Source organism: Aquarana catesbeiana, linkage group LG02 (genome assembly GCF_042186555.1).
Source record: "Aquarana catesbeiana isolate 2022-GZ linkage group LG02, ASM4218655v1, whole genome shotgun sequence".
Classification (NCBI taxonomy): Eukaryota; Metazoa; Chordata; class Amphibia; order Anura; family Ranidae; genus Aquarana; species Aquarana catesbeiana.
This window is the reverse complement of record NC_133325.1, coordinates 753,940,796-753,967,351: the sequence shown is the minus strand read 5'-3', so window position 1 is coordinate 753,967,351 and position 26,556 is coordinate 753,940,796. Positions and strand designations below refer to the sequence as shown.

Here is a 26,556-nt window from a genome sequence, read left to right as displayed (position 1 = left end):
AGCTGACGTATATTACAGCTGCCTAACAAGACTCGGTTTATGAGAGGTTGTAGCTCCAGCGTGGATATCAATAAGATATTCTGGCCATGTTCCCAGTACGGACAAATGGAATAAGCCACAACTCTAGTGAGCCCAGAAATGCATTCATAGTAAATGGATTTCTCTAGATAGCTGCCTTGTAAGTAGCTGAAACAATTCTTCACTTATCTCTGGAGTAAAATAAACATGCATGCCTGACAGCCGCAAACAGAGCCTAGGCAAAACCGAGTTGTCTGCCAGCACACAATTAGGGACCTGCCTGCTTTCTATGCATTCAGTGTCCTCAAAGGTTTGGAGGCATATTGTAAAAACAACACAAAACTTTACTGGGTTTAGAGGAAACATATAGTGTTTTACGTATTCACTTATGTTCAGGGTAAAGGAGGGTACACGCCATAAGAAAATCGGGCAAACATTTTCGTACGAGGAACGATCGTAGGATTTTCTGATAGTGTGTGCACAATTTTCGTCAGTGGATTCAGGCCTTCCAAAATGAAAATTTACAAAAGGGACAAACTCCCTAATTTTTCTTGTACATGAACGTTTATTTAATGTGTACTGTTTTCATATAAAGGAAAAACAATGGATACGAATAACTGCGCATGATCAAAAACAATAAACATAATCCATGTACAACATTCTTGCGTCAACACAAAAAACGCTTTTGTATGTACGAGTAGTAGCACCCCTTGGGTTCGACCAGCTGCAAGTAATCAAAGAAAACCAGATGATCACTCGTCCAATTTTCTTATAGCGTGTACCCTACTTTAGTGTTTAAAGAGGTTGTAAACCTTAGAAAAAAAATCTGCAAGACAAGGGCATAATGAGCTAGTATATGCATCCCATACTAGCTCATTATGAAACACTTACCTTAGAATGATGCCCTCCAGTGCCACCTGCACTCCACTCACATGGCCGACATCTTTCCCGGACAGCGGTCAAGCTGTATTGCTCCAACAGTGTCATGTACAAATTTTATGCCACGTTATTGAATAAAGAAGATTTTATTTACTTGCCTATTCCGGAGTGCGGCTGTCCAGATCTTTTTCCTGCACGCATACAATTGCAACAGCAATTGCCAGCACCAGGAGCTCTCACTTTTTCACACAGTGGAGGACGGCAGACTTGAACCCGAACAGCCTGGAGCGGTGGTAACTATCCTTGTTTAATCTTTCCCGGACTTACTTCCGGGTTCGCGTGCTCCGGCACTGTGATTGGCCGGAGTCGCGATGACGTCACTCCCGCCCATACACGCGGGTGCCGCCGGTCACGGCAGGGGTCCTGAAGAAACGGCACGAGCACCACTACAGTAAGCAACGCTGTCATGAACGAAACTGAATTTTCCAGCGGGCACTCCTATTCCCATGACAACTAAGATTTCCCTAAAATTGGAAAGATATCCCAGGAAGAAAAGTCTACAGGACAGGAAGTAAATGGAAATCTCCCCATGGATGGCAAAACAAAATGGCAAAAAAAGACCTTCCCTACACCACCCAAAATTTAAAAAAAACATACTTTAATACATCACTTGCAGTTTCCAGTAATCTCCCCCCACCATCAATACCCACCATATCTGTGCAAGAACTGGCGGATGTAAGCCAGACTGGAGGAAGAAGTTTCTGGCCTGGTCTCCTGCAATGAACACAAAAGTCCAAGAATAAATCAGAGAGCATAATACAGCATTTAGTGTTAGTACATCTGATCTCGTAAATGCAAAAGTGAGCAACGTGCTAAAATTACTTTTAAAACTAATTCACTTCAAAAATATTTTGTACTCTAATAGACTCTGCCAGGGGAGTAGCTCTAATATTTACCTTGGCATTTATCCTAAACAGCTGGCTGCCTTGTAAGCCAAATTCCTGCGGTTGCCGATATTCCTGTTTTCTGAAAAGCGCCAAATCTAAACTTTGAACTATGCAGGCCAGCGCTCCCTGGTTCAAGGCACCACCTTCTATAGTTCTTGCAGAATTGTATCAAAAGCAACCAAGGAGTCCTAGGAAAGTACTGGAAGGTACACGGGCATATGAATTTATGCTCAAAACAGACTGTATTTTCTGCCACAACACAAATGTTTTCTAATGTTACGTATATGTGCGTGTTTATGCGCGTATAGCTACTGGTACATAAATTATGCTCAAAAGCTCCTCTCTGAACGCACCGCTTTTTTTTCTGCTTATAAATGCTCCTTTTCAAATATGCCTGCAAATGCCTAAGGCCCCTTTTACACAGGCTTTCCGATCAGGTCCACCTGTCAGTTTTTCACGTGGACGTGATCGGACACTCCATTCACCCCTATGGGGCAGCAGATGTCAGCGGCGATATGTCCACCGACACCCACTGCTATCCGATCCTGTCCACCAAATCCAGAAGGATGGTGACCCTATTTTCCATTTGTCTGGCAGATCGGACGAAAACAGACAGGCGGATCCATTGTCATCTGATCTCCCCATAGAGGAGAGCGGGACTCTGACAGGTCCGTCTCTGCACAGTGAGCGGAGACAGTTCTGTGATCTGCCTGATCAGCGGGGATCAGCTGATCGATCACCTGCTGAGCAAGCGGAGTCCGTCAAAACGGACAAGCCCGTGCGAAAAGACCCTAATGCCACGTACACACGATAGGGATTTTCCGACGGAAAAGGTTCGATGGGAGCTCGTTGTCGGAAATTCCAACCGTGTGTAGGCTCCATGGGACATTTTCCATCGGAATTTCCGACACACAAAAATTGAGATCTGGATCTCAAATTTTCCGACAACAAAATCCGTTCTCGTAAATTCCGATCGTGTGTACACAATTCCGATGCACAAAGTTCCACGCATGCTCGGAACCAAGCAAAAAAGAGCCGCACTTCATTTTTCTCGGCTCGTCGTACGTGTTGTATGTCCCCGCGTTCTTGATGTTCGGAATTTCCAACAAGATTTGTGTGACCGTGTGTATGCAAGACAAGTTTGAGCCAACATCCGTCGGAAAAAATCCATGGATTTTGTTGTCGGAAAATCCTATCGTGTGTACGGGGCATTAGAGTGCATAGTCACATGGGCTAATATAGCGGTATGTTGACAGGTGTTAACAAAAACAAAAAAACGCTGAAACATAAAAGCTATTCTTAATCTAGCTGCCATATCCTGAAAATGTATGAAACCCACATCAAGATAAATTGTGCGGATTTTCAACAACATCAGTTTTATTTGAAAAGCACTACCACTCCACAGATTGATGTTTAGTTTTAGAGATGTTCTTTTGACATGCTAAATCACCATACCAAGCAAGAACCTCAGCAACATCAGTTTTAGACAGTTTAAAGTTGACCTCCAGACAAATATCTACATTTACAGATGAAAAACCTATATGGGGCTACTTTACCTGCCACAAAATTTGTATTTCGGTCCATGAAGTCCTGAGATTTGCACAGCTCTGCCACACAGTACAACTCTGTCTGGCAGGGCCGAAGAGCTGATTTTTCTATGCTGTGAATAATTAAAGGATAAGTTCACCTTTGGAAACATGTTGCATGTTCCACTAGTTTTTTGCATGTTCCACCCTGTGACAGCAGTACGAGAAGTTCTCAAATACTATCTGTCACTTTTTAAAATCAGCACAGCCGCTTGCGGCTCCGCCCACGCGGCCGTGTCATTTATTCACACAGCTGTGTGTGAATGAACTACAAGTCTTAACATCCTTTGCCACTGCCAGCTTGTAGTTCTCAATGAACTACCACGGCGCTGTGGAGAGCTGTGGTAGTTCATTGCTTCTTCCTGTCAGCGAGTATCAGCTTACCCGTATAGGTACACAGAATACATTGACAGTGTGAAGGAGACCTGCATGGCACCAGCGATCTGCTGATCCCTGCAATGCTTTACAGGCTCCAAAAAATAAATCAATCAATTTTTTTACCTGCAAAAAAAAAAATAAATGTGCTATTTATTTTAAAAAAGTGAGCTTATATTTATTCAAAATAAGCGTCTCACAACATATTACACTGCAGTAGCCCCCTAAAAAACTTGAATCTCTTGATATGGGGCAACCATGCCCACTCTTCCCTCATCACATAATGCAGCATCCAGTGTCTAAACAATGTCAGAGAAGCACCCCCCCCCCCCCCCCAGGACACAGCTGCTTGGACACTGCAACTAGTAATGAGACAGCTGCTTTTATAGTGGGGATCTATTTCCATCACCCAGCTAGAGAAAAGCAGCAGGTGGTGATGTAGGTTAGCCTCCCGTCCTCCTACATTTCTGCTGTAGGGCTATAAATCAAAGAGGGTGACCTAGAGCAGGGCTCTCCAAACTGCAGCCCAAGGGCCGGATGTGGGCCTTTGCTAGCCTTCATCTGGCCCTTAGGGCACTATTGCTCCTAATGATATGGGGCACTATTCCTCCCACTGACACCAACAATGGGGCACTATTTCTTCCACTAATACCAATGATGGAGCACTATTCTTCCTCCTACTGACCACTAACACTAAGGCTGGGTTTATTTTCAATGATGCTCGGGCCCAGGCCATTTTCTACCCCCAATGGCCAGAATCTGGCCCCCCTAAAGTCTGAAGGACAGTAAACTGGCCCTTTGCTTGAAAAGTTTGGAGACCACTGACCTAGCGCATTACCACCATACGATTTTATTAAATAGAAAAGTGAAGTAATACACTCACAAACGCATAAGCTTGACAAGCGTATCATAAGATACAGACGAGACTGCTTCCAGATCCACACCGCTAGACTGGCAACATAGGAAGATCTTTCAGCGTCCATCATTAAGGGGGTTTGTCGCTTCAGCCCTATTGGAAGCGAAAAGGTCTTTGCATGTTACCAGTCTGGCGGTGAGGCTCTGGAAGCAGTCTCATCTGAATTTTATGATGCCGTTGTCAAGATCATGCGTTTTTGAGATCACTTGTTTTATTTAAGAAAAGAAAATAGGGGTAATGCGCTTAAATCGGTGCGCCCTCTTTGTTGTTTTTGTAGGGCTACTTAAAAAAAAAAAAAAAAAAAAAAAGATACCCAAAGTCCTGAGGGGGCAGCTACTTCTGTAAAGCAAAGAAGCAGCCATTACAGTTCTGAACACCATAATCAAGCCCAGGATGACTTTGGATACCTACTGTAGGTGCATATGAGTACTGGGAGTCAGAGACAGGCTCTTGCTAGCAAACAAGCCATCTCCTTGCTAGCTTTGGTGTTTGGCAGCCGTGCGCCAAGAGGAGGTGTGTGCCTCTTCTGACATTGTGTTACAGGGCACCTAGGAAGATGGGACAAAGTGCTACATAAGCTTTGACCCATGAGAAAATGAATAATGTAAAAGAAAAAAAAAAATTCCAGTGTTACTAAACCCACAACAGTAAAATCAGACTGCATATGCAGTAAAGCATGCTTGTTAGTGTGTATTGCTAGAGTTTTTTTTTCTTTTGTTAGGGGGGGGGGGCATGTGATCAGCACGGGACCAATGAGCACTGACCAGACAGAAGATCAGGGGTCATGTAGCCTCACAGGACAGTCAGAGTAGAATGAAAACTCCTCCTACAAGCTTTAATGAGTGCTCGGCTGGACATTGATAGAAGTTACACGACTGCTATATACTGCTGATGAGAAAAGATATTTAGCAGTTTATATTGACTAAAATAATTGCATTTCCATGTTCTCTGTACTGTGGGAGATCAGATATAATGAATGTAGGGTCCTGGGTTTAATAACACTTTAATGCAAAGGCAAAGAGCCAGCCAAAACTCAAACAGTGTATGACAAGCTTTACGGTTTCCCACCACAAACCAACACAGATTTTACAACCCAGTTTAAAAAACGCAATCCACTTATCAAGCTATGAATAAAAAATGATTTGTCAAGCTGATGTACCATCAAAAGACAAACCGAGATTAATTTGTACTTGTTCTAAAAAAAACTGGCAGCTAAAATCTGCATGGTGGCAAAGGGCACCAAATATACCTCCACCGGTTCTTTGATTGCCCATTATATGCCCCTACAAGAATGGAGCAGCGATACTTTTGATCACCACAAAAGTATTTAATTATCCAGTCATTTTTCTCATGGAATACAGAGCTCATTTGTTACAATAAAGTGGGAGTTAATGATTGATCTGTGCAATGATAATTTTATTTTGCAGTAAAACAAACATGCAATTATCCAGCGAGACATTGCAGAGGGGAAGGGGAAGAATCCTGGAATCTATACAGCAAAATATAATTAGCGGCTTAACCAAATTACTGTCCGTGAGCGAGGCAAGAATTTGCCAAAATGAATTAGTAAGAGTGGGTCGGATAAACAGTACTCGGAAACAGCACATACATTCGTCTGAATTAATCAGATTACGGGCAAGATTAGCAGGAGAAAATCCCATTACTAGGAGGATGGATTGGACAGAACACCAGTTCACAATTTGACTGCTACAAAAGGTCCATGTCTGCCATGTTTTCTCTGACCAAAATCTCAGCTCGGGGTTTATTGGGGAAAAAAAAAAAAAAAATACAGCATCCAAGAATTTACCTTAGCCATCACTCGGCAGAAAACATCAGAAAACTACACAGGCTACATCCTTATGTAAAAGATCTAGTTACCTGGCTGTCCCGTCCATCCCACGGCTCAATCACTTTTCTATTAACTGACCACCAAACAAGTAGGTGGTCTAGTTCTAATATCACTGGCTACACATTTGTCATTGGTACATAATGTACTCATGAAAAATGTATGAAACCTCACGCTATAGATACAAATACAATCGTGGAAAATCAAAATAACAGCTGCTCCCCCCAAAGTGCAATGGGTGCCTACTTTATGTGATTGAGGTTGTTTGTGATCGGGGGCGGTAATATTAATTGCTATGCCAATAACTAATAACCAATTACCATGAACAAATTGTTGGATGCATTAGCGATTAGATTAAACATAATAAAGTGCTTTTTGCTTGATATTAATCAATTAGAATAATAATTCATCAAAAAAAGTCCTTCAGTAGTGTAATTCCAAATCATGCACCATCACCATTGCAGTGTCTTTGTAGATTACACCCGATGAATGTGGTTACATTTCCTACTCACCAAACAGACATGACCTCTTTAACTAAAAAGAAGGTCAAAACAGGCAGATTTTGAGGATCAATAAGCTCGCTTGAATACCAAAGGAGATGTAATGGGGAAACTTTCCATTTAAAGCCTCCTCTCAACCACAGTAACCCATTGGAAAAAAAATAGGAAAGGGACCATACACCGGAGGCGTATTTCGGTCACGTCAATTCTGGGTTTACACTCCTGGTTTTATCAATACGGCGTCGGAACGCACACCGACTACCGAGTCCAGGCCGGGCGGCTGCTGACTCCTGTCTGGTGATCTATGCCATCATCTTCAGTGCCGGGCTAAGCACCTCCAAATATAAAATAAAGATTCCAAATTGTCTGCTTACATGTTTAATAACCTGTATTGCGCTATGGTCCCTTTCCTACTTCATTTCCAATGGGTTACCGTTCTTCAAGCAAGCTTATTGATCTTCAAAATCAGCCTGTTTTGACCTTCGTTTTAGTTAAAGAGGTCATGTTTGTTTGACGAGTAGAAAATTTAATCACACTCATTGTGTGTAATCTACAAAGACACTGCAATAGTGATGGTGCATGATTTGGAACACTACTGAAGGACTTATGTACTTTTTTTTTTATTTATTATTATTCTAATTGATTAATATCAAGCACAAAGCACTTTATTATGTTTATCTAATCACTAATGCATCCAACAATTTGTTCATGGTAATTGGTTATTAGTTACTGGCATGGCTTTTAATATTAGTGCCCCCATCACAAACAAGCCCAATCACATAATGTGCTCAAACCAAAGGGATCAGCATGATGGTCTGTTACTTGTCTTTCAGTAAAGTACATTACAGAGGACCTGCTGCTGTATGCCGGTTTTCTATACAGAGTCTGGGAACTGCCAGCATGGCAAGCATTTAGAGTTCGACAATTACCAGTGATGTAGCCAGCGGTTGGTTGGAGTCCATGGAACTGCTGGTCATGTTTAGCTCTCTCCTCCACCGTAATGGCCCAGATGTCCAAATTTCCAGCTTGGGGGAAGAAATAAAAACACACAAGGGATTAAAATGAGATAGATGTAAAGCAGGTGACCATTTATTAAAAATTTTCAAACTGGCACAAAAAGACAGACATACTTCTAAACTTTTATTTTTTTATTAAAATAACAAACATGTCATACTTAGCTGGTCTGTATAACTTTTTTCTTTTGCACAAAGCAGCCCTGATCCACCTATTCTATATCAATGTTTGGGGGTGTGGGGGGTGTGGGGGCGGGGGGGGGGGGGGGGAGCCAGAGCGAGCTCTTGTGCACAGCACAAGAATGGGCTCAGGTGTATAAGGGGTTGGTTGGAATCCATGGAACTGGGTTTTCTCTGGCACATTTTTTTTTTTTTTTTTACCTTAATGCATTAAAAAGGTAAAAAAACCTTAGCGGAGCTCAAGGTGTCCCCCTCCAAAAAAATTGATACAAATACGGTAGCTGCTGATTTTTAACACAAGGACACTTACCTGTCCAGGGATCCAGTGATGTCCTCAGCTGCAGGCGCTGGCATCTCAAGTAAGAGGAACAGGAAGTAAAGCCTTGCAGCTTCACAGCCACTTTCCTACTGTGCGAGCCGTGCTGCGCCTTGTGAATGGTGCTGTAGTCTTCTGGGGCCTTTAATGTGTCCCAGAAGACTGCAGGGGAAGGAGTTGGGCTGAACTTCCGGCTCAGATTGCTGTGGCGCATCTGACCGGAAGTGGGAGCGGGTACCTGTCAAAACAAGGTACCTGCTCCCCCTAAAATGGTGCCAAACGTGGCAGTGGAGGGGGGAGGATGCAAACAAGCCAAACTTCCTCTTCTCAGTGAAGTTCCACTTCAAAGTGTTACTATAAACAAGAAAACGATAGCCCGACTGCCGCACACCTCACACGGCCTGAATGGTAGACAAGTAAGTAAAAGCTCGGAGTTATGGTCTGGATTAATCAAGCTGAGGCTGCTTTTACTTGCGTGCTTACCATTCGGGCCGGGTGAGGTGTGCGGCGGTCAGGTCATATATTTCTGTTTTGCAGTATGCTTTGGGTCTGGATGGACCTTTCCTCAGCCTGCACCCTCACTGGTCAGCAACGTCCAACTAACCAGACTTTGACAGCCTAAGCGGGGACCCTCAAGCATTTATCACAGAACAAAGTGTTACTAAACCCACAGTAAAGTAACCCAACAGTAAAATCAGTCTGTATATGCAGTAAAGCATGCTTGCTATACTCACTATGGAACCTAAAGGGTTAATCCTCTGCATTGTATAAAAAGGCTGTATGATCTTGTCTTCTTTGATCCTCCCCTTCTTCCACTGTCCCCAATTTGCTGATAGAACAAAGCTTTGGGGGGAAAGCTGCACATGCTCAGTTTGGTGTATATTGCTAGAGGATTTTTTTTTTCCTTGGGAGAGTGCACGTGATCAGCACAGGTCCAATCGGCACTGTCCAGACAGAAGGTCAGGGGTCCTGAAGCCTCATAGGACAGTCAGAGTAGAAAGAAAACTCCTCCTACAAGCTTTAACCTGACACTGATAGAAGTCACGAGACTGCTCCAACTGCTGAAAAGGTATTTAGCAGTTTATATTTACTAAAATAATTGTATTTCCATGTTTTGTGTACTGTGGGAGACCAGATATAGTGAATGCAGGGTCCTGGGTTTAGTAACACTTTAAGGCTTTACAACCACTTTAAGAAATGACATAGATTTGTGTGACAATAGTAAAGACCTGCAGTATATTATCAGCTCCTGAATACTATTTGTTACAAAGGCTAAATTCATTTGTGTTCACACACTCAACTGGCTGGCCGCCACATGAATTTAACATTTTTCATATAAACGAGTCAAGTGGCTAGAACACATGCAAATGCAACTGTGCTGATCGATGATTGCTTCAGCTCCTGAGAGAACACACACAATAACCCCTGTACATCAATTTTTTTCCCCTGGCACAGGCTTCTAATAAGCAGATCCACTGGTAAAAAAAACAGCAAACACATGCACAAATGTGCCCAGTGCACCAAAAGTAAGAATATCCATGCATTTTTCTATACCTCGTGTTACGTGAATTTCACCAGGTAGCTAAGAGTCCAATTACAGCTCTGGTTGGTACCCCAAAAGATGCGCTGAACTGCCATCACGACATACCAGAACGCATGTCAGAACGCAGCAAGCTCCAGAACTGCCATAAGATTATTATTATTTATTTATTTACTATTATTTAGCTACCCCAGTGAGAATGTTAAAGTGGTTCTAAAGGCAGAAGGTTTTTTTATCTTAATGCATTCTATGCACTAAGATAAAAAAAACCTTCTGTGTGCAGCATCCCCCCCTCCCTAATACTTACCCGAGCCCCATCTCGATCCAGCGACATTGCACAAGAGCCTCAGCTGTCCAGGAACTCTCCCTCATTAGCGGGAGACAACAGCGGACGCCATTGGCTCCCCTTGCTGTTCCACTGTGAGCCAATAAGGAGAGAGAGGGGGTGGGGCTGAGCACAGTTGCTTGCTGTGGGGGCAGTTGGAAGGGGCCAGGGGCGCAGGCAGGAGACCCGAGAAAAGGATCGGGGCTGCTCTGTGCAAAATCACTGCACAGAGAAGGTAAGTATAACATGTTTATTTAAAAAAACAAAAACAAAAAAAAAACAAGACTTTAATTCACAGGTGTCAAACTGGCAGCCCTCCGGCTGTTGCAGAATAACAAGTCCCATGAGGCATTGCAAAGCTGACAGTTACATGACTCTCACAGGCAGAGGCATGATGGGACTTGGAGTTTTACAACAGCTGGAGGGCCATCAGTTTGGCACCCCTGCTTTAAAATTACTTATCTGTCACAACTTTATGATCGCCCACCTAATACTGAGTAGGTCTCCATTTCGGCAACAAATCAGCCCTGACCCCTAGTGGCATGAACTCCACTAGACCTCTGAAGGTATGCTGCGGTATCTGGCACCAAGCCATCAGTAGCAATTCCTTCAAGTCATGTGGGTTGTGAGGTGGGGCCTCCATGGATTGGACTTGTTTCTCCAGCACATCCCACAGATACTGGATTGGTTTGAGATCTGGAGAATTTGGGAGGTCAAGTCAACACTTTGAGCTTGTGTGTTGTTGTGTTTCTCATACCATACTTGCAGAGTGGTAGGTTGCATTATCCTGCTAAAAGAGACCTCATTTTCATGAATGGGTGTACTTGGTCAGCAACAATGTTTAGGTCGTACCGGTCAAGTAACATCCACATAAATGGAAGGACCCAAGGTTTCCCAGCTGATCATTGCCCAAAGCATCACATGCCTCTGCTGGCTTTTCTTCTTCCCTTACTGCACCCTGGTGCCACTTCTTCCCCAGGTAAGCGACGCACACGCACCTGACCATTCACATGATGTAAAAAGAAATGTGACTCCTCAGACCAAGCCACCTTCCTCCACTGCCCAATTCTGATGCTCACGCACCTAATGTAGGTGCTTTTGACCGTGAACATGGATCAGCATGGACACCCTGATCGCTCTGTGGTTACGCAGCCCCTTAGACAACGAAATGCAATGTCCATTTTTTCTGCTTTCAACACATCAACTTCAGGGGCAACAGGTTTTACTTGTTTCCTGATATCCCACTAAAGTTCAGATGCCAATGTAACGAGATAAATCAATGATATTCACTTAATCTGGCAGTGATCATATAGTTACGGCTGATCGTTGTAAGCCTTGTCATTTGAAGATAGATAAAAAAAAAAAAAAGGAAGGACATATATATTCAAAATACACAATGTGTAACAACTCTGACTCTGTGAAAGCAAATTATGTCCTGTGTTTATGTGAAGCATTCAGATTGGACAAGCTCTTACCCCCAAAAGGTCCTGCTGCAAATTGAGCCATTTTGGTGCCCGTTTAGCTGGCTAGATAGTGCCTGCAAAAGAAGGATATAAAAGATCTCATTAATTGTAACCTAATCTATTGTAAAGAAACTCAAAACATGAAGGAAACTTTTAGAAAGAAGAGTCTACCCAATAGTAAATATTTCCAATGTGAACTCTGGTTGCCTAAAATAACCAACTGGCCTCTTATCATTGCCCCCCCCCCCCCGGCAACTAAGCTTCACTCCTACACCAACAGAAACTCATCTCCACTTGTCACTGACCAGTGCCACATTATAAAATAAAAGCTTGCCATGAAAAATGTCCCATCCCCTCTTGCCCTCTTGTAGGACTGTAGCCAGTGTGCACCTTTTAACTATTTCAGCCCCAGAAGGTTTTACCCCCTTCCTGATCGGGCCATTTTTTACGTTACAGCACTGAGTTACTTTCACTGACAATTGCGCGGCCGTGTGATGCTGTACCCAAATAAAATTGATGTCCTTTTTTCCTCACAAATAGAGCTTTCTTTTGGTGGTATTTGATCACCTCTGTGCTTATCTTTTGCGCTATAAACAAAAAAGGGCGACAATTTGGGGGGGGCGGCAATATATTTTACTTTCTGCTATAAAACATAACCAATTAAAAAAAGCTAATTTCTTCATAGAATTTAAGCCAATATGTATTCTGCTACATATCTTTGGATAAAATATAAACAAACATAATATATATATATATATATATATATATATATATATATATATATATATATATATATATATATATATATATATATATATATATATATACATATACATACATACATACATATACATACATACATATACACACACATATACATACACACACACACACATATATATATATATATCACAATTAGGGTATATTTATTGGTTTGCGCAAAAGGTTATAGAGTCTACAAAATGGGGGATAGATTTATGGCATTTTTATTTATTTATTTTACTAGTAATGGCCACGATCAGCGTTTTTTAGCGGGACTGCAACATTGTGGCGGACAGATCGGACACCTGACACTTTTTTGGGAACCAGTGACATTACAGTGATCGGTGCTAAAACTACGCACTGACATTGTATAAATGACACTGGCAGGGAAGGGGTTAACATCAGGAGCGATCAAAGGGTTAAGTGTGTTCCATGTTTGTGCTTTCTTACTGTTGGGGGGGATGGGCTCACTGCATGGACACTGTGATCCGTGTTCCTGGTTAGTAGATAGTAGATAGTAGAAACACAAGATCACAGTGTCCATGCCTGACAGAACGGCGGCCTGTCTTGATTACATCAGCAGGGCGCGGTTCTATTTCTGTGGGGAGCGATTATGGGTGGCGGGCAGACATCACGTCTGCCGGACCCACCGATTGGCTCCCTCCTGTGTCCAATCAGCACGCAATCGTGCCTCCCATTGGCAATTGCGCAAAAAACACAAACCTGTATGTGATTTTGCGCAGCCGGCATTCTGCCACAGTATACAAGTGGGGCGGTCTGGAACTGGTTAATACGATACTGTATCTGTCAATGTTAACCAGGATAGCTTTACAATCTTGTGAGTAGGAATGAAAAGAGAATAAAAGCAAAAGCAGAAACAGACAATTAGAAAACTCACAACCAGTCTATCTTGGTGAATCATTAACAACAAGACAAGTCAGGTAACAATAGAATACAATATGAAATACAGCAAGGCCCGGTTCATACTGGTGTGACATACGCTTCCGACTTTGAGAGCTCATGTCGCATGACGTGTACAAATCTATGGTTCCCTATGGGAGCCGTCTTAACTGGTCCGACATAAGTCGGTCCGACTTTAGAAAAGGTTCCGGCACTACTTTGGTCCGAATTCAGCCCATTCAAGATCACTGAAGTCGGATTGAAGTCGGATCCTCGTCCTAACTTGTGACATCCGACATGGTGATGACAGCAGCAGGAAAAGGAATTTATGTCACACTGGGATTGTTTTGATTGGTCAAAAGGACAAGTGGGACTCAAAGTCTCAAAAGTCGGAGCAGAATCGTATGCTGTTCATTCAAGTAGGATGGAAGCAGGACCGATGTAGGACCGATGTGGCAGGGCAAAGTAGGGTGCCAGTCATACAACAGTCCTGTCGTACCAGTGTGAAACCGGCCTAAAAAGAACAAATACATGTGCTTGCAACAAAAAGGCTACAATTGCTTAAACCTTCAAATTTTCATACATGCCCTCCATTGAAAATAATCACATTTTGTTCACCCACGTACACCAGGCTTGGCTTCAAGGATTAGTCCACCTCGACATTAGTGCTTATATTACTAACAGCTAGTTCTTGTGTACGTCAGCAGTCCAAAGTCAGGTGTCACTATCTATTACTCCCCACTGTTAGACCTGATCAAGTTTTTTTCTTTTTTTTCACTCAGATATTTTAAAATGCTTCTAATTACATATTTAACAGAAAAAAAAGGTAGCAAAATGTGAGAAGTTCATCATTAGGGTTTACATACACTTTAAATTCCAACTCTGGGAAACTATAGCAGTGCAGTTGTGCCCCCAATACAAGGGTTAATCGCTTGTTTAGGTCCAGGGGGCACAAAAGCATTTACATAGCCGATCGGCTCCTCCTCCCTCCTGCTAGACTGGTCCCGTATGTTCTGCCCCATGCTCCACTGGTCTAAGGTCCTGTCATCAAGACAATTGCCGAGTCCATAGCCCTACAATGAATGTGCATAGACCAAGGGAAAGACCACCGCCGATACATGGCTAAGCACAAACTACTAATGGAGGCATTTAAACGATAAGTATGGGGTTGGGAAATGGGGTTAAAAAAATTATACTCACCTAGGTGGATGCAGCATCAATCCATTGTTGCATCCGTCCCCCACCAGCTCTGCACTGAGCGATCAAACACTGCCAATCGCTCAGTTCTCCCCTCCACCCTGAGCTGGGAGCGGTGACTTTCAATCACTAGCTCTCTGCTCTGCCCCTCCAGTGCTCACTGGAGCGCTGGGCTGTGGAGGGGGTAGGAGCGACTGGCTCAGTTTCCAAGCGGGTTTGCCGACAGGCTGAGCCATCTGCTGGTCCAGACAACAGGGTGGATCCCAAATGTAAAGTCTGCATTGATCCAGCGACTGCACCAGTTGAGCGACATCAGCCGCCAGTGGACTTTAGCCCGCTGTTGGCTGAAAACGGGTCACAGAACTAACTGCACCCTTGTAATCCACAGCAGAAGTAGGTCAAAAACAGCATTGACCATACTTCTCATTTAAAAGGTTGCTTCCCTTCTCCTCTCGGAAACATGAGCAGCAAAACCTTGCAGTGCAAATTCAGCCCCACTGCAAGGGAAAGATGTAAACTTTTCCCAACATTGAACTTTAGGGTAAGAACAGAGAAGAGAAAGGTGTCAATGTTAAATTAAAGGACTACAAGAAAGCTATACCCCTGGATCAAAGTTAAAGGGGAACTACACTTAATCTGAGCACCAAGCAAAAGTGCTATTTGATTCATTTTTAATATTCAAAGCAAACTTCCCCATCCATCCATGTCTCCATGCTTTATTTTGCTGAGAAAATACCCCCTAGCATCTCTGGCTGTGACCATCTGGAGTAAAGGCAGGCAATTCATGTAGCATTTACTACATAGTACAGCCATGCAGGCATGAGGGTGTGCTTAGCTGAGAAACCCCCTCCTACCCTCCTGAAGACTCCTGGGATGTATGGCATCATTTGCCTAGGCAAGAAAGCAGGAAGTAACATTTAAAAGAAAAAAAAAAAGTTTAAAACAAGTAAATGTGATATACTTTCCCATCTATTTACTAATGATAGCAGAATAAGGAATAAAAATAATCCATGTTGTTTGAGAGAGTGATGTTCTACCTTAATTGTAATGTAGTGTTCACATTTACATCTGTGTCCCTGATCCATGCATCTTCAAGTGAAGATTCTGAATCCTGCCACTCTACACAATATGTATGCAACTCTGCAGATTGTTGATTGTCAGGAGAACTCCCATTGCCATCAAATGAGCCAACTAATTTCTAAACAAATCTGTAAAGCATGTCATGCTTTTCAATGGCTGAATTCAGACCTACAGTCGGTCTAGCTGCGTTTACATAAACAAGGAATGCTTAGCCTGGTTTTCTGCAGCTAAATGCATAAAAATGCGCATACATGTAGACGCGGGAGAAATTAATCTGGGAGTAAAACGTTTCATACCAGACCAGGTTCTCCTGCTAAACGCAGGTGGCCCATGTGCACGATGCCCGGATTCTGAAGAATTGTGAACTGTGCAACCCCACAGCTTTGGCTTGGGATAGTCATTATACACATCACTCAATTGGCTTGTCAATGTCAGACATTATTCTGAGGACACACTGATGTTTTATTCTGGGGCAGCACACAAAAGGAATGTGGTATTGAACATTAATTTTAAGGCTCGTCCACACTTGTTGATTATAAAGAACGAAGCAACGTTCAATAATGTGCCTATTAAAGTATTCAAGTTTTAAAACAATATACAAAATAATATCATTGCACAGAGCAGGTAAATATAACAAAAAAAATTCTAGGTGGTGGTCAGTTTTAGGTGGACTCTCATTTTTTGGGGGGTTGGTAAAGTTTAAAGTGTAGCAGCAGTCTTCGGATGTTGATGTTCTTCTGTTTTAAAAGCGGGGTCCACCTAAACCGCCAAAAAAAAAAAAAAAATATATTAAAAGCCAGCAGCTACAAATACTGCAGCTGCTGACTTTTAATACATGGCCACTTACCTGTCCCAGGGTCCAGCGATGTCGGCAGGCGACGCCGAGAACCCGCCCGGTTCTTGGCAGCTGCCGCCGCCATCCTAGGTGAGGGAATCAGGAAGTGAAGTGTTGCGGCTTCACTTCCCGGTTCCCTACCGCTATCTCCTGGGAGCTGTGTGTTTCCCAGGAGACAGCGCGGAGGGACAGGAAGAGGCATAGACTCCCATGGGAGTCTATGCCGGAAGTGGGTGCAAATACCTGTCTTAGACAGGTATCTGCACCCCCCTCCCCCCTGAAAGGTGCCAAATGTGACACCGGAGGGGGGGGAGGGTTCGGAAAAGTGGAAGTTCCATTTTTGTGTGGAACTCCGCTTTAAGACTATTTTCACCCGGTGATCTTGCGGGTAACGCGCTTTCTGTCCTAGGGTGACAACACTCTCTCTCGTAATGTTTCTATGAAGAAGCAATGCTGTTACTCTGGGACAGGGATCTCCAAATTTTCTAAATGAAAGGCCAGTTTATAGACCTTAGGGGGGCTGGACCGTGGCAAGTGGGAGTTGAAAATGCCAGAGTCAGTGGCAGTAGGTCATTTCTTAGACTTGGTGGTCAGTAGGAGTAAATAAAATTACATAGAGGCTGTGGTGAGTAGTGGGAGGAAACGAGTCCCACTCTTGGTGTCAGGGGAAGGAAAGGTGCCTCATCTTTGGTGTCACTGGTAGGAATAGTAGCTCATTATCAGTAGGAGGAGTAGTGCCCCAAGGGCCTGGATAAAGGCATGCAAAGGGCCGTAGTTTGGAGACCATTGCTCTACGACAGGGGTAGGCAACCTCGGCCCTCCAGCTGTGGTGAAACTACAAGTCCCACGAGACAATGCAAGACCCTGACAAATCACAAGCATGACTCCTAGAGGCAGAGGCATGATGGGATTTGTAGTTTCACCACAGCTGGAGGTCCGAGGCGGCTGACCCCTGCTCTAGGACAACGAGTGTATGAGAACTTCGGAGCCACTTTTTGTCCCCACCTCCATAAAACACAAGAGAAAAGGTAGTTTGTAGTCCAACAAGAAAACTGGACAGAAAACTGCTAACAGATAACAGATAAGTGCAATCATCAAAACAACTTCAAATGGAAAAAGATCTTCGTTAGGGTTTACATACATTTTTTTTTATCCATACTGACAGAAATAGGGGGTGACCTTCTGTAGCTCAATCCTTTAATTTGTTGCATGCTTCTTCTGGTCAGTGAATCAAAGTGGTAGTAAAGTCATGCTAGTTTAAATCTGCTGCCAGGCAGGGTTGTTATAACTGAAGAGACCATAGAGGGTCATAAATGCCCCAACCCCCCCCCCCCCCCGGCTGTCAGTGGATAATGTGATTTGAGCTGCACATGTGCAGCTTAGGTCACAGTTACAGCCTACTGTGTGTGCCGCTGCAATGCGACTCCCATGTGCAGGAGTGACATCACTACAGCCCGGCCATTCAAGCTTTCAAAGATACGAAAACCAGAAAGGAAGATCGGGCGAAGATGGCAGCGCTGGGGGAGCCATGACTGCGCGGAGCTGGAGGGCTCCATTGGTAGGCAAGTCTGTCATACATAACATGCTAGTATGTGGTGCTTACTAGTACATTATGACTTAAAGTGGATGTAAACCCAATGTCATCCTTTCTAAACTACTGCCATAGGGGTTATCTATAAGGATATACATGCCTCCTGCATGTATCTTCACCTGTCAAATGTCTCCCCTCTGTCTGTTATGAGAGCTGAAAACCTGCAGATTCTGTGGGCGGGTCTGTTGTCTGGAGCTCGGTGGGTGGAGTCGTGATGTCAGTAGATTCCCCGCCCACCTCTACACTCCCCTGTGTATTTCTAACTGAACTTCTGCTATGATCTTTAATATCCAGTGAAAAGACAGGAAAGTAACCACATGACTTCAGCAGGCCAAATCATGCTGAGGTGTGGAACAGCCAATCCTTGCAGAGCTGCTCAAGAAAGGAGTGGGGGGGGGGGGGGGATTAAAAAATAATGCCTGTGTCTTAGGCTAGTGCACGAGATGTAAATCACCTGTCACTCACAGTAAGGGGGAGGATTTGACAAAGTTTTTCTCACTTTGTCAAGATTTATCTCACTGAACAATAAAAGAGGATTGCTCAAAGATGTATTAACTCTGTGTGGCAAGACTGGGCTCAAATGATAGGAAATATTATATTCTACAGCAGGGATATGCAATTAGCAGACCTCGCTGTTGCAGAACTACAAGTCCCATGAGGCATAGCAAGACTCTGACAGCCACAAGCCTGACACCCAAAGGCAGAGGAATGATGGGACTTGTAGTTTTGCAACAGCTGGAGGTCCGCTAATTGCATATCCTTGCTCTACAGTATGATATAATAAAAAAAAAAAAAAAAAAAAAAAAATTTTGGGTTTACATCCACTTTAAGCCTTTATTTTGAACAGATGAGTTTACTACCACTTTAGCCTCCCTGGCGGTATTCCCGAGTGTGGCTCGGGGTTAAAATTCAGTACCATTAGCGGTAACCCCGAGCCACACTCGGGATCGCATTGCAGGATCCTGGGGCGGCTTTACTTACCTTGTCCCCGGGATCCTGCGATATCACCCGCAGTGTCCGAGGGCTCCGTCCTCCTCTGAAGCCTCTCCGTGCCAGGCTCCGTTCCCTGCGAGCGGCGCGACGCACGGGGGCGGAGCCTGGCGGCAAATTAAAAAAAAAGTAAAAATCATAACACATACAGTACTGTAATCTTACAGATTACAGTACTGTATGAAATGATTTCACATCCCTTTTGTCCCCAGTGCTTTGGCCCATGCCCTGCATGCAGTTTTACATGATATATACTGTTCTTTCTGCCTGGAAACTGGAGATTGTCCATAGCAACCAAAAAGTGTCCCTTTACGTCAAAAGTGGCTTTAGACCAGCTAGAAAACAGCGATAGTAAATTAGAACACTTGCAGAATTGAGCGATAGTGAATTGTGGGGAAATTTATTTTATTACTATTTTTTTTTTTTTTTTTTTTTAATTATTTATTTTTATTTATTATATTATAATTTATGTTTTTGTGTTTCAAACTTTATCATACCCGGGATATCTACTAGACTCTGGTTTGGACAGATTTAAGTGTGTTATTGTTAAGATTTACAGACCTACAATATAAAACGCCAAATTTCCATGCAAAATAATTGTACGGCTTTCAGCACCTAAAATCCGAAATAATCATACCGCCAGGGAGGTTAAGTTGAGGAATTTTAGAATTCCTGAATTACACACTTGCTAGGGGTCAGAGACTCAAAATATTGAACACAGTTTATCAGAATGATAACTGGGGAACTAGCATTGTCAGAAGGAGGAACCAGTAATGATGACCACTTCAAAACTTATCAGAACAGGTTTCCTTTAAAAAAAAAAAAAAAAAAAAAAAAAAAGACAGTAAACTCTGTTTTACCACTTACACCTATAGTACTGTGAATATCTCTTATCTTGCACTGTTTAGGAGATATTCAGAGTGCATGCAGTCGTTGACATCACCGGCGCATGCGCTATTAAAGTCTGGTATACCGCGCTGTACTCTGAGACCGTGCCGTAAAGTGCATGCCCGGGAGTCACGTCAGTGAGTCACAATCATGTAGCCAGAGGCAGCGAACCCGGAAGGAATACAGGGGGGGGGGGGTGGAAAACCCTCTCAGTGGTGACAGAGCAGCCTTGGAGGGCTTTCTTTTAAGGCAAGTCTCTCATATTGTGCTAGTATGCAATGCATACTAGCACAATATGACATTGCCTTGCAGCAGAGTTTTTTTTTCCCCATCTGTAACTGCAGTTTACTACCGCTTTAAGGCAATTCACACTGAAATTTGCCAACTGCTGTCACTAAATTCTTCATAATATAGTCTAGCCTGCCTTGAATAAGAAGCAGGGCACCTTATTAACTATTATGTACAAGGCTGATGGAAGACCCAGTATACAAAAGACGACGAAGAGAAAAGTAACACAAAAGGCTCAAACAAAAGCTTAGTGATGACAAAAAAAAAAAAAAAAAAAGGTTGCTGGGAAGATGCCAGTACACTGTGTGAGATGTTCATGCCATTCACCAGGCGCAGGAGATCGGAATCTCAGAAAGCTTTGTATGCAAAGCTTTCCTTTGACTTTGCCAAATAAAGGTATAGCCAAGTAACCCTACAGAACCAGTCAAAAAGAGTACGTATAGGTGTTTAAATACAGAAATATGTAGCACATCTCTGCTATACATGCAAATTGACATCCTGTTAAAATATGTGTGTTGCTGATCCTGTCAGATTGCCATAATATCAGTGGTGGCTGGTGCTCAAATTCATTTTTTTTTTTGGGTGGGTGGGGCGCAAACTGAAAAAAAAAAAACCCTATCGATTGCAGCCTCACTGTGCCATTAAAAGCTCCCACTGTGGCCATCAAACGCCACCACTGTGGCCATCTAATGCTCCCACTGTGCCCCCCCCACCCGCCGTCTGCCCGGCACTTACCCCATCTCGGTGGGGCAGCGGGTGACGGCGGCAAGAGGTTTCCTCCATGTCTTCTCCCGTCCGCTCCTCCCGTCCTCTCCTTCGATTGGACGTATGATAGGCGTCTAATCACAGCGCTTGTCATTTCAGCCAATCAGGTGACGGGTAACAGACCCAAGCACCTTATTGGCGGCGAGGCGGTTCGGCGTTAGGAAGGCGAATATTCATTTCGCTTTTATACCACAGCTGAGTGAACTGCAAGCGCCAAGTATGGCGCTCGCCGTTTACCTTTTTTTGACGCCTATTAGAGCCTATGGCTCTAATCAGGTACTTAAAAAAAAAGAAAAAATACCCCGCCGCTGTAAGTCAGATGTCCGAAATGGGGCCGGGCGCCTGAATAGGGGGTGTCAGCGGTGGCCTTAGATTGATTCACGCATTGCATGAATCAATCTATTGGTGGTAGGAGGGGTGGCTGGAGAGAGGGGGCGGCGCCCGTGCGCCCTTATGGACGCACCGCCACTGCATAATATCCTAACTTTCTGTAAGGAGACGACAACTCTGCTTTAGCCGCACTGAAATCCTGAGCGGTGTTATCTCCCCCCCCCCCCCCGTTATCCCCTACTGGGCTAAAGAACCCCTCCCAGATATGTTATATAAATGGGAGGGGAATGAGTAGAGAACTGGACAGGGTTGACCACAAGGATTTCAATACAGCAAAGGGATTGTGTTGTCACTATTAGTAAAAGGTAGAAGCTGAGGGTATTTCTGGAAATATCACACACATATGCAGTACATCGCTGTAATACATGCACATTCCATGTGACTTTTTTTCCCTTTGAAAACCATACAAATACATAAAATACCTGTGGTTCTTCCAGAAATGTTCAGAGTGCCAAACAGGCACTCCCTCAGCAAGCTTAATGTCATTTTTCAGATGTTTGGTCAGCTCAGAAGATTTTGAGCAATTTTACCAGTAGAGTTACACATAACATGCACTCAACTTTCCAAACCAATTCCAAAGTCAGCCTAATGCCTTCTTTCCAATGTTTCAAAGCAAAAAGCCTACCCTGCCCAACAAAGTATAACGATATTCATTTTCCAGCTTTGGTGGTCCAGAGAGGTAGGAGCTTACAATGCCAACATTGTGACCATTCAATAACTGGTTGGAAAGCGATGAATAAAACAGTTTTTTAACTTGATTACAATCATTAGCTAGGAGGCAGAGAACTCCTATAGAAAAGGAACATTTAGGAATGCAGACATGAGTTTCATGTTGGGCTGTGAACGCTAGCTAGTGCAATGAGAGGCAGAGGTAGCTTTCAGAACCATTAGCAGCTGCTAAAAGTACCCCCTCCCTGCTATAGGCAAGCCAGTTAAATGCAAATCACTACAAGTAAAATAAATAATAAAATCAATGAACTCGGAGAAAGGGATTTAACGGCAAGTAACCAAAAAACCAAAACGTTCATTGATGTCCATAGCTCTTCTCTTCTTGACCATAGGAACATCTGAAAGCAGTGCTTCAATGAGGTGGTGGGCAAACAAAAAAAGAGAAACCAGGAAAACATGCCAACCACCCAAACCTTGCAGCCGAAACAAGCATCCGACAATGCGAACACATTAACGATTTGATATTTGGAAAAAGTGTGCATAAATGACCAGGTAGTCACCTTGCAAACCTGAGACACAGGCGCCTAATGTCAGAACGCCCAAGAGGCACTAATCTCCTTGGTGGAGTGCACCATAATAGAGAAGGCAGGAGCCTGATCCCTAATGGTAAAAATCTGAGCAATCGTCAGCCAAATCCCTTGAGAAATGGTGGCTGAGGAGGCCACCAGATGTTACCTGGGGGCCATTCACAATCAGAAAAAGAAAATCTGACCTCTGTAAGGAAGTCATAGCAGACAAGTACACATGAACCGCATCCAAGGAGTGCAGCGCAACCGCCTTAGGGTGTAAAGGTCATGGACACACATTTAGGTGGAAATCCAGCATATCCTTCAGAAGTAAGGCGGGACAGACAGAGAACCACCTTATCCCTGTGAAAGACCAAATAGGGAGGCTTATAGGATATAGCCACTAGCTCCGACAACCGCCATGCTGAAGTGATGGTGACCAAAAAAGGCAACTTATGGAGATAATGTAATTACAGAAATATCCCCAACACTCTCATGAGGAGGCTTCTGGAGCAGTGAAAGAACCAAGTTCAGGTCCCACTGTGGCAACAGGGAACGCAGGGAGACGCCATATGGCGAACCCCTTTGGAGGAAGGGTCATTGAAAGAAACCTGGCCCTCAATGGTACTCAAGGCAGACTTTCGTTCAACTGTCTGTTGGAGAAAGACCAAAAACCTGAGGCACCAAGTAGAATGGATGAACACCCAGAGGCTCACACCAGGCGACATAAGCCTGCCACGTGTGATAATACATCTTCCGAGAGATAGACTTGAGGGGCATGCCAAAACACAGTCCAAAGTTTCTGGAGCTTGCTCATAAACATTTTGGCCTGCGCCAAATCGAGAATCAGACTCCCGCTTTCTAGTAAGGGTATTTAAAAAAAAAAAAAAAATACACACACACACGGGAATGAGGATATTACTTTCCTCAGACGCTAGCACCCCTGTAACACCTACAAACAGCAATGTAGTGTGGGTTGTCTGCACTTGGGGCAAGGCAAGTATTGTGCCCTATAATCTGTGGACCATTAGCACTCCCCGAGTCCCTTCCACCAAAACATACACTAGATTGCCAAAAGTATTGGGGCACTTGCCTGTAAAACGCACATAAACTTTAATGCCACTCAATTTTTAGTTTGTAGGGTTCAATATTGAGTTGCCCCACACTTTCCAGCTATAACAGCCTCAACTCTTCTGGGAAGGCTGTCCACAAGGTTTAGGAGTGTGTCCATGGGAATGTTTGACCATTCATACAGAAGTGCATTTGTCAGGCACCGATGTGGACGAGAAGGTCTGGCTCACAGTCTCCGCTCTAATTCACCTCAAAGGTGCTCTATTGGGTTGAGGTCAGGACTCTGTGCAGGCCAGTCAAGTTCCTCCACCCCAAACTTGCTCATCCATGTCTTTATGGACCTTACTTTGTGCACTGGTGCGCAGTGTTAGAACAGGAATAGGCCATCCCTAAACTGTTCCCACAAAGTTGGGAGCATGAAACTGTCCAAAATGTCTTGGTATGCTGACACCTTAGGAATTCCCTTCACTGGAACCAAGGGGCCAAGCCCAACCTCTCAAAAAAAACAACCCCACACCATAATCCCCCTGTGACGGCATTACTATAACAGTGCCTCCTGCCCTCCAGCAGACCGAGAGATAATACCAGCCTTTTTTTACCCCAAGCCACATACACAGACAAGATGTTGGTATAAAACCAAAGGAATGACTGTTTATTGAAACTCCGACACTTTATATCCCACAGTAGGACATTCCCCTCTTGAGGTTATTAGCAAGACAACGCAAACTTCAAACAGAAATCCAATTAACAGCAAAGATCTTAATTAAAACAGCAAGTTACTCAACAAACATATAATATCCCACAATAATTTGGTAACAAGTTAACCAGTTGCAGACCGCCCCACGTACATATACTGCAGCAGGGTGGCCCGGCTGCGCAAAATCACGTACAGGTACACGACTTTGTGCAATAGCCACTGGGGGGGGGGGGGCGCGTGCCACCGAAGGCGAGATTGCACACTTGTTGGACACAGGGGGAGACAATTAGCAGGTCCGGCAGACTCGATGTCCGCAGCCACACGGGATCGCTCCCTACAGGGATAGAACGGCGGTCTGCTGATGTAAACAAGGCAGATCGCTGTTCTGTCAGGCATGGACGCTGATATTGTGTTCCTGCTAATCAGTAATAGGATCACTGTGTCCCCCCACAGTAAGAAAGTACAAACAGGGAACAAACTTCACCCTTTGATCGCCCCCGATGTTAACCCTTCCTTGCCAGTATCATTCATACAGTGTCAGTGCATATTTTTAGCACTGATCGCTGTAATAATTAGGGCTTTGAATCTTGAATCGAGTTGAGACGCCGCGGACTAGGCCGAAGCCGCGGCTTCGCCTAAAAACTCCTGCCCGCAGCTCCTCAGGACCGGCACGGTGTCCAAGAAAAAAAAAAAAAAACGTTTTTTTTTTTTAAAAACGCAGATTTTATTTTTATTTTTTTTGAGAAAATCGCCCAGATCTAGTAATAATGTAACTGGTTCACAAAAAAGTGTCAGTCAGGTGTCCGATCTGTCTGTCGCAATCTAGCTAAAAAAAAAAAAACAGTGATTGCCACCATTACTAGTTAAAAAATAAATAAATAAATAAAAAGCCCATAAATATATCCCCTATTTTGTAGACGCTAAAACTTTTGCGCAAACCAATCAATATACGCCAATCTTACCAAAAGATATGTAGCAGAATACATACTGACCTACATTTATGAAGAGATTTTATTTTTTTATTGGATATGTTTTTTAGCAGAAAGTAACAATTTATTTTTTTCAAAAAATTGTCGCTTTTTTTGTTTATAGCGCAAAAAAAAAAAAAAAAACGCTGAATTTATAATACCACCCAAAAGAAAGCTCTATCTGTGGGGAAAAAAAGGACATCAATTTTATTTGGGTACAGCGTCACACGGCCGTGCAATTGTCAGTTAAAGTGACAGTGCCGTATTGCAAAAAAATGGCCCGGTCAGGAAGGGGGTAGGGTTGTCCGATACCACTTTAAGACCAAGTACAAGTAACAATACTTTTTTTTCAAGTACTCGCTGATACTTTTTTTTATATCATGTGACCGTTTGACTAATGGGCACTGATTGGCAATTGTGTAATAAATTACATGAATGATGAGAGGAGAGGAAGGATTTTGCAATGCTATATGGAATATAGCATTGCAAAAACCTTCCTTGCCTCTCATCATTCATGTCATTTAACATCTAGTAAGTATGCTGCACCGCCCATATTGGTACACCTTGAACTTGGCTGCAGTAAGCCAGCAGCGGACATCTTGTTACACCCTGCCTGAACTATATGGGCTGGGTGTAACACGATGTCCGCTGCTGGCTTACTGCAGCCGAGTGCAGGGTGTACCAAGATGGGCATCGTGATGTTTACCCTCCGGAGACACGGAACGCCACTTCCTGTACCAAATGTGATGGCTCTGGTCACCGTTTTGGACAGAATAAGCGGCGATGCCCTGCACCCCTGCCCTGGCCAGCTTACCCCCGTGTTCCACTGCTGCCAGACCGATCTCTGCTCCGCCCGCCGACTTCCGGTTCCAGGTATCAGATCTGGCTACGGGAGCATTTGTGCGAGTACAAATACTCAGCATCAGTTCCGATACCAATATTAGTAGGATAACCCTAGAAGGGGGTAAAACCTTTCGGGGCTGAAGTGGTTAAGG

General features: G+C 43.7%; 1 protein-coding gene across 5 annotated transcripts in view; it reads right to left on the bottom strand.

The window, feature by feature from the left end:
* ITSN1 (intersectin 1) overlaps window positions 1-26,556 on the bottom strand; it is a 260,698-nt gene that overhangs the window by 175,365 nt on the left and 58,777 nt on the right. For all 5 annotated transcript variants that reach the window (XM_073617164.1, XM_073617162.1, XM_073617165.1 and 2 more), the window contains 3 exons: window positions 11,917-11,978; window positions 7,997-8,092; window positions 1,608-1,671 (listed from right to left, as the gene is read on the bottom strand). In XM_073617164.1, the coding sequence (XP_073473265.1) occupies window positions 1,608-1,671; window positions 7,997-8,092; window positions 11,917-11,947 (191 nt within the window). In that variant the 5' untranslated portion in view covers window positions 11,948-11,978. The remainder of the gene's footprint in view (window positions 1-1,607; window positions 1,672-7,996; window positions 8,093-11,916; window positions 11,979-26,556) is intronic.